Here is a 13,280-nt window from a genome sequence, read left to right as displayed (position 1 = left end):
TCCGAACAAAAAAGTCTGATTGCTATAAACGACATTAAACAACGTTAAACTCGATTTTCGATTCACTTTATGCATGTGCATACCCTCTATAGAAGAGCAGGGAGACTAAATACAACCACGCCAATTGTACAAGTTATATTGTATTAACATACTCTACCATACAGCTTGGACAAAATTACATTTCATCAATTTAAAATAAAGTTACATAGTAAGGCTTTGAGGTAACAGAAAAATACAATGTAGGCAACAATCTGTCTGTCTGAACAGGACTGAACAGTGAACTAAATTACAGTGTTTTATTTTTTCCAGTCCAAACAGACTCTGCTGCTAGGCAGAGTTCTATTCTGCCTTTTAATGTCAATAATATAAATACTTGAAAAGCACATTGTGGACTTGTTACATTCACCCTTCACAAGTCACCATCTAGTGGCTATGACAGGAATACAGCACAATCACGTTGAAGAATGCTGTGATATCAAATGAAAACCACACAAAGAGTGAGTTCTTCCAACATAGGTTCTCTCGTGTGTCAAAATGTAACGTATCTTAATACATCTGTTAGATTTTTTTGAGTGATTTGGGATCGTCTTGTGATTGTGAAACTATTTGGCCGTTTCATTCCATTCTAGAAGGTGAATAGATTAAGAAGTTACACAGTTATGGCCAGTTATGTACAGGACAGTACCTTCACTGAATTTGTGCTGAAATGTAACTTGATACAAAGGATTAAAAGGTTTCTTTATTCACACAATACAATAACAAAAATATAAATTCTATATAAAACACTGGCTGACCTAAAAAATAAATCAATTCAATTCAGTCTGATCATATAAACCTACAGCACATTGCACCTGCACGGTCCATCCTTCATTTTGACCTTTTCAGTAAAAGGGGGTAAAGTGCTGTTCAGTGGATGAGCCCAGCTTGAGACATGTAGGGCAGATTCACACAATGTTCCTGGGTGCGCACTCGGGACCACTTGGCAGATGTTGTGGCAGTGTGAATGCTGCGTACCGTTCCCCGGAGCGGATCACCCAACCAGAGGTACTCTCAGTCAGGACCGATTGAAGAGTACTCTGATACGGATCAATGCAATGTGAAAGCATTGAATACAGTTGAATGAAGTGTACTCGGGTGCAGAAGAATCAAACGGACTATTGTCAGAGTGTGAACCTGCCCATAGAGTACATTAGATATCCTGCACTGTTGCTATCTCCAGCTCATCTCTTCCAGTCCCAGGGGATGCACAGGTCCCCGTCCTGCATGACCGAGTAGAAGTGGGAAACACAGATGTGTAAGCCTTGCATGATAGGCGACCGCTGCTCCAGAAGCCGTTTGCAGCAAGGGATCATCTGGCTGGAGGTGATGCTGGGCTCCTTTGAAAGGTCCCTGAGGGACAAGCTCTGGACACAGTCCTTCACTGCTGCCTCCTCCTCTGATCGCAGCCTGATCATTACAAATAGGGGTAGTGCAACAGTTAATCAAACTAATTGATTTAATCCAGTACTTTTCAACCTTTTTCACATCAAGGCCCATTATTTATTCAGCACTTGAGCCACAGACCACCATTTGATGAGATTTTGTTAAAAAACTGAAGAATATTTTGTTATTGTTGAATGAGATTTTATCCACATTTCAATACATGCTGTATTGATGTGGTACCGTAGGAGAGACAACAGGCAAACGATCAAAATAACAATTATTCTACATGCTCTAATTGTGTAGACTTCATAAATTAAGTAATGCAGATGTTTAACAATAATGTAACTCTTGAGAGCGTCTACTGTATCCCTCCCTATTTTGAGCATGTCCCAATAGGCGAAAATAAATTCCAATACAAGTAGGCTAAACAAATTACAAATAGTGACAATAGCCACGCTGTGGGCTTTATACAGACAGACACATAAAGGCACATAACAGGCCTCTGCCACTCACTGGTGTTTGCGTTTGATGCGTTTCCTGGCTTCAAGCGCATGGCTCTGGAGGAAGGTCTGCAACTCTGGAAGGTCACAGTTCATCGGAATAATAAACTGGCCCATCTCATGAAGACTGGGGGTGGAGCGGTCACTGAAAGAAATCAACACAAAACCTTGAGTTTTAGTATGCACACACACACACAAGTTCCAAGATAATGGACTGCATACCGTTACCGTATGTATCAAGCAGTGTTGATTTCGTCGACGAAAAATGGTCATCGACTACCTTCTTTCACTGAGGAAGGCTGAATAAAAACTAAGCTATGATGACTAAATATATTGACATTACGCCAACAAAGAAAAACTAGATCAAAATATTAGTGTTGTGAGCTTGCATCGAGGCCTGCCAAAACACACTTTAGTCGACAAAATCAACTGTAGATTTAGTTGACTAAAATCTTATGACCTTTAGCCGACTAAAACTAGACTAACACTAAAACATTTCAGATGACTAAAACGAAATTAAGTTTTATTCCAAAGACTATGACTAATCTAAAATCAAAACTTTCGGTCAAAATCAACACTGGTATCGAGTTACATTTTTAGGGCTGATAGAATGAACTAATGAACTAACTTCTCTAAGGTCATTGCTAGTCCCTGCAGGCTCCTGGGGTGCAGGAAGAGCCGTCGAGGTAGCAGCCTCTTGTGGAAGGTGTTGAGGGTGCTGTAGTGATCCTCGATGGGCTGAACGGGCCCCAAGCTCTCGCCATGGATGACCTGGATACCTCCCAGGAGGAGGCTGATCCTCTCCTTCAGCCACTCTGTCTGCTGCTGCAGGCGGCAGTAGCTGGGCAATCGCTCAAAGATCTGATGAGGGCACATGGATATAGAATCTAATGTATTTACTTATTTGTGTAAATCAACCCATTTAGACATCGTGTCGCCTTATAGCTTTTAACCACTTTTAACCATTATTTTAAACTTTAGCTGTTGAAAGATATCAGATCTACAAGCTCGTATAGCGTGGCACTCTGCTATTTTTAACTAAAACTATTTGCTTCTGGGGTGGTCCCTAGAACAACATATTTTCAGATGGGAGTCCGCAGCCAAATACAGATAATTCTGTAGGTCCTTGACATGAAAAAGCTTGAGAACAACACTGACATAGAAACTGTCATGATTAGAATGTCTCAATGGCTTAATGACAATACAAACATCGACGTCAGCAATTACCTTGGCCCAGTGATGATGAACATCCATCGTTCCGAGCATGACCTGTCCTGAGGCATTCATCCCAGACTGGTCAGTGAATATTATTGTGTGTCCTAAACAAAGGGTACGTTAAGGACAAACAGGGCAGTTGAAATCATTATCAACCTGTATTACCAAATCATCTCCAAGAATAGGTGAGGATTGATCTGACGGAAAGGATAAGGATAACTGAAATGCCTACACCTCAACGTGACAATCTGTGTGGCCTGTAGATCTGCTATTTTCAGAATGCAACCAAGTGTAAAATGACTTGTACTGGATCTCTTGTCTACTTGTCCCTTCATAGCATTTTAGTCTAGTTTTTATTTGTTAACAAAATTGTCAATATATTTAGTCTTAGTCATCATAGCTTAGTTTCCATTTAGTTTTCATCAGTGAAAAGTAGTCAACGAACATTGTTTTGTCATAGTATTAGTTGACGAAATCAACACTGGAGCTGTACCTCGCAGGTTGATTAAAGCCTCTGGGTTCTGTTGAGACAGCCGGCTAAGACTCTGGAGCTGACAGCACCTGTGGGTGACTCCCCAGCTGCGCTGCCAGCTGCAGTACAGGAGCAGGGTGATTGCAGTGTTTAAATGCAGGACATATTGCTGTGACTTTGCTACTCAAGTTAGTACCGCATATGAATGTCGATGTTAAAGATCTGCATGGAATGTAATGTTAACCTGATATCAGCCAAGGCAAACTTCTGGCCCAGCTCCTTCTTCAGTCTCTTCAGTTCTTCTCGCCGAGGGAGACTAGCCCTGTGCTTCTTCGTAGCCGTGGGCTCGTTTTTTCTCAGCCATGTGCTATAGGGGCAAGTACAGACATTTCTTTAATTGAACACTATCATAAATTATTTACCATCCTCACATTTATCTCTATCTCTCATATTTCTTGTAGGGCTAAAGTACCATTAGCAGCAATAAGATGTCATCCTTCTGTGTCTCTGAAACACTGCCAAAGTAGTGCTGACAAGTGATGTCACTGGGAAAGGCATGCGAGACAAGACAAGAGCTGCAGCCACAACAAGGGTACCCTAGTAATTAGGCTTAATAAATAAATAAAAAATACAATAAAAAAAAAATACAATTAAAAACAAAATATCTGGCCTTTAGAAAATCCTCACAACATTAATCACATGAACCACTGCAGAGACGCATGGCCATGCGGCGTACCAACGCACTAACCTGAGTGTTGGCTCTACTCTCTTGGCTTGCTCTAGCTCCTGCTCAGGATCTCTGTAGCCAGTGAATGTGTAGTAGGTCTTGTCCCATTTGATGGGCCTGTAGAAGGGTATCCCAGCCTCTGGGGGCCTCTTCGCCGTGTCTGCGCTGCTTTTCAGCTCTTCCATGTGCTTGACGGAGAGACTGCAGGACGTCAACACGTTCATCACTGTGCTTACCATGTCCTTGGTGTGCAGGGTAAAACTCACCGAACGGAACCCTGGGGGACAATTAGGATATCCTTGCACTTGACTACATAAAACAAACAATGTTAAATGTCAGACGAGAATGCAGAGAATTCTTCGTAATGAGTAAACAAGGCATACCAGAGGGGACGGGGTCTTGCTGGATGTCAGTGTGGTCTCTCGTTTCCCTAACATAGAAGGTGAGTTTAGTTGGTTGAACGGAGCGTGCCCCTGGTTTCTGAAGGGTTTCCAAGTAGCCATTTAGCCTCTTGAGTGAATTTTCATTCACTTCCTGCAAACCATGGTATAAGGTAGCCCTATTTGATTAATATGCAGTTCATTGATGGTACCCTTGACTTTACAACCAATACAGAATATTTTGGGCCATTTGATCACTTACCCTTTCCCTTGGATACTGTCCAAAGAAGTCAGGATGGACCGCAAAGTAAAATGGTCGAAGTGCATTAATGGCGTCTGCCCCTGACAGAGCTCTCTGCTGGACAAAATGCGTGGCAACATGTTTGCTCTTAAATCTGAAAAGGGATGAAAGTTATAAATTAGTTATAATTTGTCAGGCTATGACCTGACGTTGTCGCTTTTTTACTTGCACCCTGATAATAAAATAAGGGCTTAAACTGTCTGAGTTGCTCCAGTGCCTCCTTTCCTCCTGTAAGCTGTCCTGCCTCTGAGATGCACCAGACTGGCCTGCCATAGGCTAGAGGCGCCTTGCAGGCCTACAGGTAACTGAAAGAGTTATGGGGGTCATCCTTGAAATTAAAAACTTTGATAACTGTGTTCTCATAGTCGCATTCATTGTATATTTATATTTCTGTTGTGCCAGCCATGGGACCCCCATAGGAACTACCACTTTTGCATTGTTAGAATGTAAAAATGTGCTCATGTGGCCTATAGTCACTTCTTTTGGGCATGTTTTCATTAAACGCCTGTGGTCTCTGGGGCAATGTTTTCATAGACCTTGCTGCTTATTTCTTTAGTAAAACCTGGCAACACTAGTGTGCATAATATAATAATGCTGGCTGAGTGTGTAAACAAATGAAGGTCTTTACCTCACAGTAGTGCGCAAGAGGAAGGTCACAGACATGTCTGTTGTGAAGGATCAGCAGATGCACACCCACGTCAGAGTCATGACAGTCACAGCATGCAACACTGTTGTGCAATGGGAAAACAAGGCACAGTGTTTGTTGAGATTAACTTCACACATCAAAGAGAACATCGGTATTACAGTTTTGTCAAGGTGTATTTCTGCTGTTTCACGTTTTCCACTCTTTATAAGCTCAGCAGCCTAATGTGACAGGCAGCACATAATGCACATTATACTGTCCAGCAACAGCAACTGTAAACAAACATGTTTGGAGTTTGGTTTGCTGCCAACACGTTATATAGCTGATTATGTAGGTCAAGTTTAGCTGTTACAACCCTGTCCTCCTAATGTGGCTATATTGTCTGTGCAAAGCTAAAATGTTTGTTTTAGATTAATACGCACTTTAATTTTCATTTTTCGGAATGATCGATCATCAATTATCTAGCGAAGTTATTTCATAACAGATCATAACGGGCTAAGAGCTAACGTTGACATCAACAACATTGGCTAACTATAGCTCGACAAAACGTCTCTAACATCGCTGGTCATGCTAAGCAGAAAGCAGGCTTTGTTACTGCATTATAGAGCTTGTCTCATGTATAGATAAATAGCACAGAGACGGTTTAAAATTGGTCTTAACCTTTAACGACGTGATGTGCTCTCCATTCATAAAATGCAGCGACTGAATATAGACCAAAGCAATCGCATGCTGGACTCAAATAACATAATATGGATTTTAGAGACATCTAGTGGCAATGAGCCGAACTTGCCAGACACAACACAGACTTTTCTTATATAATTTAATATCCATCCATAGCATACAGTAGGAAAAAACCCTCATTATGCCTATTCGAGAAGGGATGCTAATCACACATACAATTTAAACGTGACACAAAATTAGTTTAGTATAGGCCCAGGCCGTAGCGTAACGGTCTGGGCACCGGACTGGTGATCCAGTCGCGGTGTGCCGCGGGTTCGACTCCCGGACCCGACACGGCCTTTACCGCATGTCATCCCCCCATCTCTCTCCCGTTTCCTGTCAGCCTACTTTCTATCCCTTAAAAAATCAATAAAGGCGTAAGCCGCAAAAATAAATAAATATCTAAATTAGTTTAGTATTTTCAGTGCAATTGATAGGCCTATACAGTAACATTTCTTGTCTTGTTTCTCATGACATTATGTAGGCCTGTAATGATTTTAAGGCATCTAGAAGTCTCATAATCCCTTTGGGTGGTGGGTGAAGATCCATTGTGAGTCGCAGGCACGGAGAACACATGCCAACACAACAGTGATATGTTACCATGCATTCTGACGATTATTACACACACACAGAGTAATATATACAGTACGACAGTAGATCTATGACGTCCCTAGTAGATTATGGGAACCATGATAAGAACAGAATGAGCAGGAACACGCTTGCATCTCATATCATATTGTATGTACAGTCTGATACAGTAGTAGACATGCTTATCAACATGCTTATGCAGCTATATGTGTCGTCTGAGTCAGGCAACAAGGCCCATAGCCTTAAGGACTTGAAGGATATGGACCAAGGTCCAAAGCTAGACATGATGCTGACAGTTGAAGTTCTGAAGTCCCATATCTGATGTAGAGTATGAACGTTTGGGGGAGTTACTAAAACTAGGCTAGGATATGTAGCCATGTGGAGATCATTATGAGCTCAGTGTGAATGCAAGTCATCTGAACCAGTCAGACAGCAGATCAACAGAAAGAAACATGGTGGCTACACAAAGGAACCCTCCCTTGCAACATCGTTCACAGGACCGTGCATGGCATTTGCAAACATCGGTGAGTCATTCTTCTTTCTTTTGTGTATCGTCGTCATACGTCCAGCTCAGTGTAAGGTGAGTCCTTGATGATTGTGCATGGTTTATTGATTAGATAGATAGATAGATAGATAGAAAAAATGCATAAGAGAACGAAATGTCGTTTCACTGGCTTTTAGTATGCTAGTTAAAAGAGAACTAAAATACTATTAAAATCTAAAATCCACTTTTAAAAACAAATAAATTAAAAAGCACCATTAGTTCATAGAGAGACAGGTATTGCACAACAGGAGTCCTTATAGCAGCATATGGGGGGAAAAGGTTAGGGGATATTGCACTTGTTCAAAACGTCTAATGGCTTGGGGGAAAAATCTCTTGGAGAATCTTGCTGTTTTACTTCCAATGATAGTCGATACCTTCTGCCAGAAGGCTACAGAGTGAACAGTCCCTGGTGGGTGGGTGGGGACTGTTCACTCTGTTGCCTTCTGCCAGAAGGTATCCAGGCTACAGAGTGAACAGTCCCTGGTGTGGGTAGGGGACTGTTCACTCCGTTGCCTTCTGGCAGAAGGTATCCAAGCATTGGAAGTAAAGTAAAGTAAAGTTAGTAGATGTTAAGTAAGGCTCAGTGGAAATATTAACTTAAAAAAACATTAAGTAATCCATTATCTGGATATCAATCTTAACTAACAACTCTATGTTGTTGCATAATAAAAAAGGATCTTTGATCCCATTATACCACTAGGATATTCAACCCCGGGTAGGTCAACAATGTCCAGTTTATCCAGTTTGTCCAGTTTATTTCATACAGTATACTATAGAGCTACAGTGCATATTTACTTGAGACCATAGTTCATGTCTCATTGTAATTACCTTATTTTCAGGCATGGCTCATTGTTCCTGTATTCCTAATACTACATACCACAGGCTCGGATTCATTCTCCCCCACCTCTGTGACATATACAACGATGTTGGAGCCTTTGTTCCAACATGTCACTGAACAACAGAACCAGTTCATTCAGGTAAGAGCTGAGCATTCCTGTTTCATGTTTGATTTAGAAGAACACAAATAAGGACTGAACACAAACTCACAGAGTAACTGATGATATTGAATTTTGATGATATAGGATTCTGTTGAATTGATTGCATACAGTACATGCATAGGGCCTAAATGGATACAAGACCGCAAGGACTTTTTTGTTGCTATCCCTGTTCGACTGAGTGTTTGACTGTACTATTAAACTATTCAATCAATCAAAAAACTATAAAGGCAACTGACTAAAACTTAGTGATACTATGCTTGTCTAACTTACTATTTGTTTATTATTTTGGGTGAAAACCATGTATAAGCCCTTTGTGGGTTTCTTTTCTCACCTGCAGTGAGTTTTTTTTCTCTTTTAATAATACTTTTTTGTACTGTTTTTATTGTGCAAATACAATAATAAAAAAAGAAGACTATGTTATGCTATGTTCAACCACTCACCAAAACATGCTCAATATTGGGGATTGCAATGGAAGATGAAAATAGTGTTGGTGATATATTGATTAATGTCCATTGTGCCGTTTGATGTGTCAGAGGCTGAGGGAGTGGGTGGCTGTTGAAAGTGATTCATCCAGTCCAGCCAAATGGGGAGAAATCGACAAGATGTTGAACATGACAGCGGACCTGCTTCGAGAACTAGGAGCTAGCGTGGAGTTAGCAGATGTCGGCACACTACAGGTATTGAAGTAGTTATTAATACCGGCCACACACACATTGCAAAATAAGAATCATATAGGTACATTTTCTTCACGTGTGCTGCAGTGCATTCAGAAAATAAACATGCTATATAACACTCTCTAAATCTCAGCTTGTACTTTGTGCCTTGCTTTTAAAAGTTGCCCTGTGGAGAGACCATTCCTCAGCCACCTGTGTTGTTGGCTGAATTCGCCAGGGACCCAAAGAAAGCCACACTCTGCATATATGGTCATGTGGATGTTCAACCAGCCAGGAAGGAGGATGGCTGGGTCACTGATCCCTATAACCTGACTGAAATCAATGGTGGGTTACCCATGTCACATCAGCTCAATTGTGGTGAATTAAATAATGTGGCTTCATCATAAATATCTTTTTATTTCACAATAATTATGTCACGAGAGTTCCCCTCTTTTAGGTAACTTGTATGGGCGAGGTGCTACTGATAATAAAGGGCCTGTGCTTGCCTGGCTTCATGCTGTTGAATCATATAAAGCGACAGAGAAGGTTACACATTACACGTTATTATTTTGACAGACAAAATTATTATTTTTGTAATGTTACTTAAACATGCATTAGGCCTATTCTTTTTTTGTATCCAGAAATAATTTTTACTAAACCAAAAGAGCACATGGTAAAAAGGTAACATCATACCACAGACTGTGGTACTAAACTGGGTATGTACAACTACAAATACAAAGGCATATACTGCTCCATCTTTTTCAGGAAATACCTATGAATCTGAAATTCATCATAGAAGGGACAGAAGAAGTGGGATCACTCGGTCTGTTGGACTTGACCAAGAAGAGGAACGATAGCTTCTTTGCAGACGTGGACTACATTGTCATCTCCGACAATGTTTGGGCGACCAGAAATCCCGCCCTGACCTATGGAACCAGGGGTAGCTGCTATTTCTTTGTGGAGGTGAAGTGAAATGGTGTGAATTAAGTGGAGTTGTATGAATGGCAGAAAAAAACAAACATATTGTGAATTCAGATACTGTTTAATGAATGTATTTTGGTGCCCAAACCTTTGCATTAGTCAGCCATACAAATAAGAAAAGTTGTTCAAACAAGTGCGCCTATTAACCAGTGGTGTAAAGTAACTAAGTGCATTCACTCAAGTATACTTAAGTACAATTTTGAGGTATTTGTACTTTATTTGAGTATTTCCAATTTCCAATACTTTTACTTCTACTCGACTACATCTCAGAGGCAAAATTATTTGAAAACTTCAGTTACTACAATACTATGTGTCGTGGTGCGACGTATTTAGAGCTTGTAGATCTGCTATTTTCAAAAGATTTTGTACACATTTCGAACTTGTGAAATGGGACATTCTGCAATATCAGCACTTTTACTTTTAGTACTTTAAGTACATTTTTATGCCGATACTTTTGTACTTTTACTTGAGTATAATACAATTTGAATACTTCTACTTGTAACGGAGTACATCTACATTGCAGAATTTATACCTTTACTTAAGTAAAACATTTGAGTACTTTTTCCACCACTGCTATTAACCTACATTTGTGTATTTCAAGGTTGATGGGCCCAAGCAAGATCTTCATTCTGGGGTATATGGGGGTTCAGTCCATGAACCTATGTTTGATCTAATAGCGTTACTGGGTGAGAGAGAGAGTTTATTTCTTATCCTTCCAGATACCACAAGGTATCAGTTTTATCAAATTGAAACATATCAAATGTTTAGTTTTGTAATTTTGCTGCTATCCTCTTCTACATACATGCCAATAGGAAGTCTGTCAGACCATACAGGTAAGATCCTCATTCCTGGCATAAGTGATAATGTGGCGCCCCTTACTGGTGATGAGAGGAACACCTATGAGCACATCAGCTTTGACCTGGAGGAAATGAAACGTTCAGTGGGTGTAAAACACTTCCTGCAAGACACAAAGGTAAAGTGTTGCCAACAGCAGTCTAATGTTGCAATTTAGCCAGCCTCGAAGAGACATCAGATCAGTTTTCAATATGTAATATTTCAAATGGGTTTGAATTGGAATTTGGAATTTTGCAGAATATTGACTAGAGCATCCTTTTGCGATTCAGGAAGAAGTCTTGATGGCCCGATGGCGCTACCCCTCCTTGTCTATGCACGGAATTCAGGGAGCATTCTCAGAGCCAGGAAGCAAAACAGTTATTCCTAGACGTGTCATTGGGAAGTTCTCAATACGTTTAGTGCCCAATATGGACCCACCTGAAGTTGAGAGACAGGTATTGGCACCATTGCATCTACTTAACTTAACCTAATGTAACCTAACCAATGATAATCATTAACTAATAGGGCAGCGACATGTCAAATGTGTGCCTGGTGTTGCATGGGGTCAATTAAGCAAAAAGCAATATGTTTGTAGGTTTTGACCTGGCCTTGAACTTCATCATCATCCAGGTGTGTTCAGCACTCAATCTGGCATGACTCATTACAGTATTATGTATGATATCAGTACAGACAGTACTACGAGTCAGTCATCCGCTATGCAAAGTTTCTGCCCAATTTATTTGTATTACCAATTATTACCAATTCTGCTACAATGGCTGATAAACAAAAAACTCAGATTAACCTGTACACTAGATGTAATAATAAAGAGAATAGAACATTGTAGATATAGATTAGACAAACAGACAGGCATGCAGACAGACAGACAGACAGACAGACAGACAGACAGACAGACAGACAGACAGACAGACCAATTTTCCACCTTATATAGATGCTCTCCAACAGGTGCAAGAGCATCTCCAACTGGTCTTTGAAGGACTAAGAAGCCCCAACAGGCTCAAAGTGACTGCCACTGTGAAGGCCAAACCTTGGTTGGGGGACATCAAGGACCCACAGTACACAGCAGGGAAGAAAGCAGTTAAAAGTGGTATATGTTTCATTTTGTACTCTGCTAATGGATCCCCCCCCCCCCCCCCCCATGTTAAAAATTCATGCTTCAGCTAGTTGAGGCAGACAGCTCGAGTGGCACTGCATCGGTAACGAAGTCTAGTGATACCCTGTCACAAGTGTTTACATTATACAGGTGCATTTGCACCTGTATTTAAACTGCTGAAGGTGCTGATGTTGTCTAAATACAGCTCTTTTTCTTTTCATTTGTTCCCTGTAAAATGTCTCACAGACGGTATGTGTAGCCATTCCATGTTGCATCTTTTTGAGTGAGCTCCTATTTGAAGTACTGTAACTTAAGTAAGAAATGCATCCTTTCCGTGTGCCAGTGTTTGGAGTGGACCCTGAGTTGATCCGTGAGGGATCAACCATTCCCATAGCCCAGGACTTTCAAGAGGTGACGGGTAAAAGTGTGATGATGCTGCCAATCGGTGCCCACGATGACGGAGAGCACTCTCAGAATGAGAAGATCAGCAGGTGAGAAGTCCATGATACAGTGGTTAGTCAAGTCAATTCAAACAGAGTGAATATTCAATCAAAATACTTCTCCCCCTGCTATTTTTGTCTTTATCTGAAATTTGCAGGTACAACTTCATTGAGGGGACCAAGCTGTTTGCGGCTTACATTTATGAGCTCTCTCAACTAAATTAGCACACACAGATGTTAATGTGGTATTGAAGACCGGCGTCCAGGCTAACTGAACTTGGGAATTTTGTATAATAAATGGGATCGTCAGAACACTTTTTCTAACAAAAAACGAATTTCCTCGTTACAGCCCAGGGTTAGATTTTTGAGGGGCTATAGCCTACAGGTTAATGTTTGTTTTTAGTTCAATGTTTGTTTTAAAAACGCCATTGACAATGAAGAGAAATTTTACGTTATCTTGTCCCTAACACAAACATTAAATGCCATTAACAATAAAGAGAATTTAATGTTTGTTTTGTCACCGTTTGTTTTATATCACCATTACTTTGAATTTGTGGGCCTGTGCTGTGAAATGAATGTGGCATGCAGGAATCAGGTAAGACAAATAGATAGGAAATCAAAGAAAGGAGGTAGAAATATTATACAGAATCGGCACAGAACAGGCAAAGTACCGAAGTCACACCTTCAGTCATTGTCCACCAAAGCCAGCCTCTCTTATTTTAGTTAAAGGCAGCTGGTGAGCAAAAATGAA

General features: G+C 40.7%; 2 protein-coding genes across 4 annotated transcripts; one reads left to right on the top strand and one right to left on the bottom strand.

The window, feature by feature from the left end:
• Positions 1–111: 111 nt before the first annotated feature.
• tcaim (T cell activation inhibitor, mitochondrial) lies at positions 112–6,375 on the bottom strand. Of its 3 annotated transcripts, none has more exons than XM_083761520.1 (11): positions 6,321–6,375; positions 5,646–5,745; positions 4,979–5,111; positions 4,720–4,870; positions 4,358–4,613; positions 3,854–3,976; positions 3,631–3,728; positions 3,150–3,241; positions 2,551–2,783; positions 1,936–2,067; positions 112–1,446 (listed from the first exon to the last, which is right to left on the bottom strand). In XM_083761520.1, exons 2-11 carry the CDS (start codon positions 5,678–5,680, stop codon positions 1,221–1,223), a joined length of 1,479 nt encoding a protein of 492 aa, XP_083617646.1. In that variant the 5' UTR covers positions 5,681–5,745; positions 6,321–6,375; the 3' UTR covers positions 112–1,220. The 3 variants fall into 3 exon arrangements, with proteins under 3 accessions (XP_083617646.1, XP_083617647.1, XP_083617648.1); XM_083761521.1 differs by having other exon boundaries at positions 4,720–4,895; positions 6,321–6,353; XM_083761522.1 differs by having other exon boundaries at positions 4,720–4,766; positions 6,321–6,353.
• A 1,009-nt stretch (positions 6,376–7,384) lies between these two features.
• On the top strand, positions 7,385–12,990 carry LOC310856229 (beta-Ala-His dipeptidase-like). The gene is made up of 12 exons (XM_083761513.1): positions 7,385–7,492; positions 8,352–8,489; positions 9,044–9,187; positions 9,346–9,508; positions 9,621–9,709; positions 9,929–10,126; positions 10,746–10,830; positions 10,957–11,117; positions 11,269–11,433; positions 11,942–12,083; positions 12,433–12,580; positions 12,688–12,990. Exons 1-12 carry the CDS (start codon positions 7,421–7,423, stop codon positions 12,752–12,754), a joined length of 1,572 nt encoding a protein of 523 aa, XP_083617639.1. The 5' UTR covers positions 7,385–7,420; the 3' UTR covers positions 12,755–12,990.
• Positions 12,991–13,280: the final 290 nt, after the last annotated feature.

The sequence above is a fragment of the Protomyctophum parallelum genome (assembly GCF_964188405.1).
Source record: "Protomyctophum parallelum genome assembly, chromosome: 3".
Taxonomy (NCBI): Eukaryota; Metazoa; Chordata; class Actinopteri; order Myctophiformes; family Myctophidae; genus Protomyctophum; species Protomyctophum parallelum.
This window is presented reverse-complemented; position numbering and strand designations above follow the sequence as displayed.

Excerpts from the sequence above, each read along its gene's own strand:
- LOC310856229 (XM_083761513.1), top strand. The coding sequence starts at position 7,421 with ATGGTGGCTACACAAAGGAACCCTCCCTTGCAACATCGTTCACAGGAC. Across the intron at positions 8,490-9,043 it reads AACAGAACCAGTTCATTCAG|AGGCTGAGGGAGTGGGTGGC; the intron begins GTAAGAGCTGAG and ends TTGATGTGTCAG. Across the intron at positions 9,509-9,620 it reads TAACCTGACTGAAATCAATG|GTAACTTGTATGGGCGAGGT; the intron begins GTGGGTTACCCA and ends CCCCTCTTTTAG.
- tcaim (XM_083761520.1), bottom strand. The coding sequence starts at position 5,680 with ATGTCTGTGACCTTCCTCTTGCGCACTACTGTGAG. Across the intron at positions 3,977-4,357 it reads AGAGTAGAGCCAACACTCAG|CACATGGCTGAGAAAAAACG; the intron begins GTTAGTGCGTTG and ends TTGCCCCTATAG. Across the intron at positions 2,784-3,149 it reads TTCATCATCACTGGGCCAAG|ATCTTTGAGCGATTGCCCAG; the intron begins GTAATTGCTGAC and ends TGCCCTCATCAG.